Source organism: Zingiber officinale, chromosome 8A (genome assembly GCF_018446385.1).
Source record: "Zingiber officinale cultivar Zhangliang chromosome 8A, Zo_v1.1, whole genome shotgun sequence".
Classification (NCBI taxonomy): domain Eukaryota; kingdom Viridiplantae; phylum Streptophyta; class Magnoliopsida; order Zingiberales; family Zingiberaceae; genus Zingiber; species Zingiber officinale.
In genome coordinates, this window is record NC_056000.1 from 16,689,102 (window position 1) to 16,694,311 (window position 5,210).

General features: G+C 38.5%; 1 protein-coding gene across 2 annotated transcripts; it reads left to right on the forward strand.

The window, feature by feature from the left end:
* The first annotated feature begins 1,461 nt into the window (after positions 1–1,461).
* On the forward strand, positions 1,462–2,789 carry LOC122008032 (two-component response regulator ORR5-like). Of its 2 annotated transcripts, none has more exons than XM_042563605.1 (5): positions 1,462–1,767; positions 1,855–1,901; positions 1,996–2,076; positions 2,155–2,225; positions 2,312–2,789. In XM_042563605.1, the coding sequence occupies exons 1-5, from the start codon at positions 1,620–1,622 to the stop codon at positions 2,394–2,396; spliced, it is 432 nt and encodes a 143-aa protein (XP_042419539.1). In that variant the 5' UTR covers positions 1,462–1,619; the 3' UTR covers positions 2,397–2,789. The 2 variants fall into 2 exon arrangements, with proteins under 2 accessions (XP_042419539.1, XP_042419540.1); XM_042563606.1 differs by having other exon boundaries at positions 1,464–1,767; positions 1,999–2,076.
* The last annotated feature ends 2,421 nt before the right edge of the window (positions 2,790–5,210 follow it).

A 5,210-nucleotide genomic window follows, 5' to 3' on the forward strand; every position in this document is an offset into this window, starting at 1 on the left:
AGCTATCTTCCTCGGTATTCACCTGTTACATTCCATTTACTTTTCTTCCAAGTGACGATATATTAATCAATGGGAAGATACCAATACGATACGCCTATGACGCCGTAATATCTCGCCGCAAAATTCAGTTCCCAGTCGGCTCACCAGGAATGGACTGACGAATCATTCATGAACCGGACCAAATCTCTGACTTACTTGGGTTTAGCAGAGAATAAATGCGATGATCCTTTTCGACCCAAATCTTTTCAGATACACTCTTCAAGAAAATTATATTTGATCTCCTTTTTTAATTAATTATTTATTTGATTCCCCCTTTTGCCAGAAATAAAATATTTTTTTTCTTAATTATTTCCCCCTCCAAACGGCAAGAAGAGGTTGTATCCGCTATAAATTTTAATTGACCTAGTTGAAAATGGAATTTATTACCTACAAAATAAACAAAAGTAGGGGTGTGCATAAATCGATAGTAATAAAAAAACCGATCAAATCGAAAAAACTGAACCGGCCAAAAAAATCAAAGAATTTTTTTTTTTTGATTTTTTTCATCAAATTTTTCAATATCATTTTCACTCTGTCTGAAATATTACATATATATTTAGATATTTAATAATTTATTCATATTTTATGAACTATAAATCATACATTTGAGTATTTAATATTTTTTCATATTTAATAATAACAAATTATCTTATTTAATTATTAGAATTACTTTTTTAATATTTGAATAATTTATATTTTATTATCGTTGAATGACTTAGTCTATTTTGTATTACATTAATCAAATGAGGAATAGTTTAATTAATTATTATATAATTGATCGGAAAAGTGGATTGTATTATAAAAAATGAATCGAATTATAATAAAAAATGATTCAATTTCAGATCAAATATTTTCAAATTAAAAATCGAAAAATCGAATCGTAATAAAGCAATACAAATCAAACCGACTGACGTCCACCCTAAGCACAAGCCAACTGAATTAATAAGTAAATATATTACATTTTAATTCGAAATAATTATTATATTAAGGAGTTGTTATTATAACAATTTTCCTTCGTAGTTGTTGGTATATATTAATATGAAGATTTATATTTTTTTTAGCAAAAAGTTTCGAGGTTAATTTCCCCTTTTCAAATTAAATAATTAAATATTGAAAATAATAATTTTCATATATTTGATATTTGAAATTTTATTTCTTTTCTTAAAAAAAAATCGTGGTCTAATCGCTAACGATCTTCCTCGATACTGACCCGTTACATTCCATTTACTTTTCTTCCATGTGACGATATATTAATCACCGAGAAGATATGCCCGTGAGGGCGCAATATCTCCCGATATAAAAAATTAATTGGGGAAAGTACGCGTGAGACATAATGTGGGGTCCACGCTTTACTTGGAGGTAATTCTGTGGTCAATAATTGAGGTGCTCTTGTGGGTCATCCGGTCCGGCAGGATTAATAATAATTGGCGTCTTTGTACTTGAGCGACGATTTGGTTGCGATTCCCTGCCCTTTATTCTTCGCCCTCTTTATATACCTCGCGATTCGGTAGGCGAAATGCGAGATCGATAGTCTTCTTGTTTGATTTGCTGGTTGTTGATAGGATAGCTGTATATCTGCAATGTCGTCGACGGCGAGAGGAGGGAGAGGCATCTGCAGCGGAGTTGGGGTCGCAGGGGAGCCGGCGGCGATCCATGTGCTGGCGGTGGATGATAGCTCCGTCGACCGGGCGTTGATTGCGGGACTCCTTCGGAGCTCGAAGTACAGAGGTATCTTACAATCGCCTCGTTTTCTTCTCCTCGCCTGAGATTCCTCTAATTAGGGATTCGCCCTTTTCTTCCTGGCTTCGATGGCAGTCACGGCGGTGGACAGTGGGAAGAAAGCACTGGAGCTGTTGGGAATGGTGAGTCGGCTCGATTCGTTTTTTTTCCCCTTCTGGTTCGGCAGATCCTTAGATCATTCGATGAGATTCTGATGAAAAAAATGGGATTTTGTAGCAGGAACCAAACGTGAACATGATCATCACTGATTACTGGATGCCAGAAATGACAGGATACGAGCTGCTCAAAAGGGTCAAGGTAAGAACAAATCTCATTAAAAAATGATAGTTTCCTGTGATTCTGAATGCTGATGCCCGAAGCTTAATTCTGCGACAGGAATCAAACAAATTGAAACAAATCCCTGTGGTCATAATGTCTTCCGAGAACGTTCCCAACAGAATCAACAGGCAAACAAACATATTTAACACTCCTCGATATAGTAAAAGATCATTTTTCCCGATTTGATGATTGATTTTTTTCCCCCCTCCTTCAGATGTTTGGCAGAAGGAGCGGAAGATTTCTTTCTGAAGCCTGTGAGGCCATCTGATGTATCTCGTTTGTCCGGTTGGATCAGATAGCAACCGGCGATGGCAGAAGAGGAAGATAAAGAAACGCCCGGAGGCACAATTTTTCTTCAGCTCGCTCTCGTTTAGCATTTTATTCTTTTGTTTCCTTCTTATGAGCTTTGGTGATAAAGGGCATGGACAAGGAGGAACTGTCACGATGAGAGACCATCGTCTTCCTTGGATCTCATCTTGCAGTTTCAGATGTGAATATGCTTCAAGCAGACATTTCAATGTCATTCCGATTTGTTAGTTCGGGTTGCTCGTAAAAACTTGAAAAGGCCATGTGTTCCTCAGAGAAACATTTATGTAAAAGAGTTTTGTTGTTGGAGAATGAACAGGAAGGAGGGACAAGTCCAGTTGTAAGATTTGATGAGGAAACCAAAGCAGATTTGCTGTACTGGACTACTGACTAAACTTTGCCTTATTGGAGCGGAGCAGTGGGATCCTCCTTGTCGGAATCCTATGGAGATCTTTTAGTGATTGGTTACCCGCTCGTCATTTGATATTCGACAATTTATTTATTTATCCTAAATAACTTTCAAAATTAATTAATCTTGCACCACGCCTTGGATTTTATTTATTAAATAATATTTTTTAATCCGCTTCAGCACTTTCAATATTTTATTAAAAGTGTTTTTAAATAATTTAAAATGAAAAATAAATAAATATAAACATTATCAATTTAGCACAAATAAGAGGCTTTTATGGTAATTCATTATTTTTATTGAAAGTGCTTTGGAGATTCAATATCTGAAAAATTAACATAGGCATATTCATGAATAGTGACGGATTTAGGGGGAGTGGGGTGTATTTGAATATCTCCTTATTTTCAGAAAATTTTATCAATATGTTGTAGTCCAAGGGACAACGAAAAAGAAAACAAACTCGAACTCTTTTTTTTTGAACATCCTATTTTTTTTTTATCGGGATCCATTACTGTTTATGGAAACCTACAAGTGTAATGGTCAGTATGTATTCAAAGCTTCTAGAGCAATCGAGTTTTTGGCGATTAACTTGAATTGCAATAATATTTTATAAATTTGAAGTTTATAGTCATAAAACACTTTCAGTTAAATATTTGACATGGGTGTCTGACGATTTAGAGTTCCCAAAAATATAAAAAATGGATACAAAGACATTTAAAGTGATTCGATGAGTGCAAAAATATCAATTTGGCCCGACCTAAATTTTTATAGTTGTCAAACTTTTAGGCAAAGTGCTTGACTTTGACTGGTCCACTTGATTTGGATCAAATCAATTAATAAGTCAATTGATCACGGGCAAACACTGAATAAAAGTACGTTGGTCCCCACCCCAGCACGTAAAAAATAAAAATAAAAAAGGAAAAGTTTGCATTGAGTCCCCACCATAATTTAAATTTTACATACAGTCATATTGATGAAAATCTCTAATTTTATTTCCTAATTAAATATAATAGATACTTATTTATCTAATCGTCTTGATATTTTTAGATTTTTTTTATATTTTTAGATATAAAAAAAATAAATTCTTATTAAATTCAATAAATTAAACTAAAATCTAATATATTTTCTAGCACAAACCTTTTTTCACCTCAATTTGATAAAAAAATATACTAATTATTTTTTAAATGATGCTCAATTAAATGAAAAATATAATAGATTTTTTTTAAAAATAATGTTAAATTTAGGAGAAATTATATTAAATGATCCGGTGGTAAGGCCGGGGGTCCTCATGAGGGAAAGGTCAACGACACGTGGAGGTCAACAGTCAAAGGGGGGTCAATCCCATGGGCTCGACGAGCGAGCGGGACATGCCGATCACTAGGCAATGACCTTCATCCGAGAGAACCATCTGGCCGAGAGTCCAGATTTCCAATGAAGAGGATCATATGGCCGAGCGGATAGTCTGCTCGGCCGCGGTGGAAGGCAAGAGTAAAGGCTGAGCTGCCTGCCCGCTCGTCCAGGGTGCCAGGCTATGAGAGCCGAGCAGGCGACGACCCTGAACCTTCCCGGACGGACGACCACCTACGCCAGATCAAAGGCGAATGTTCTGGCTGAGCGGCTTGATGGTTGATTCGGGAAGAGGAAGTCAAAAAGTGTGGGACAGTGGGGACGTCATCTTAGTAACCCTTGTTGCTGACAACCGGCATGTTCGAGGACCAGACCATACTCAGTATCGTGCGACAAAGGGTTCTGTTGTCCCATCAAGGAGACGCTCAGACTGTAGCAGTATGGCGTCAGACATGCTCTTCTGACAAGCCCATGCTGCGGTATGGTATAGAACACGTGTACACCTCGGTTTGTGTGCACCAAACTCCCATGGCTCTATATAAGAGCCCTTAGACTTCACCGGAGGTATGAGATCTTCAATCCTTGGACCACTTTCTTGTTTTTCCCTCACCTGACTTGAGCGTCGGAGGATCGTCGCCGGGAACCCCTTCCCGGCCCGATTTCTTTGCATGTTCGCCGGAGCTCCGTACGTCCAGTTGGGGATCTACGCCAGCAACGCGGAGAGCGCCACGTGCCCAGCGTCCGTTGATTCAGCGTTCGGACAGGATCAATTTGGCGCCGTCTGTGGGAACGCTCCTGTATCCGATCGAAAGCAATAGACGAGGCTGGACGACCACACTCGGTGATGCTCTCCACCGAGGAGCTCGACGCTTTGATCGAGACAAGAGTCGCTAAGCTTGTGGAACAGAGACAAAAGTCGCAAGCCGAGCGGGTTGAACAGCAAGCAACATCAGCATCAGGGGGCCGAGCGGAAGCACCTCATGCCACGGTTCCATTTCATCGGGCCTTATTCCGCACGCCCCCTGAAGCCGCAGCAGTGAACCGTGATCGAGGA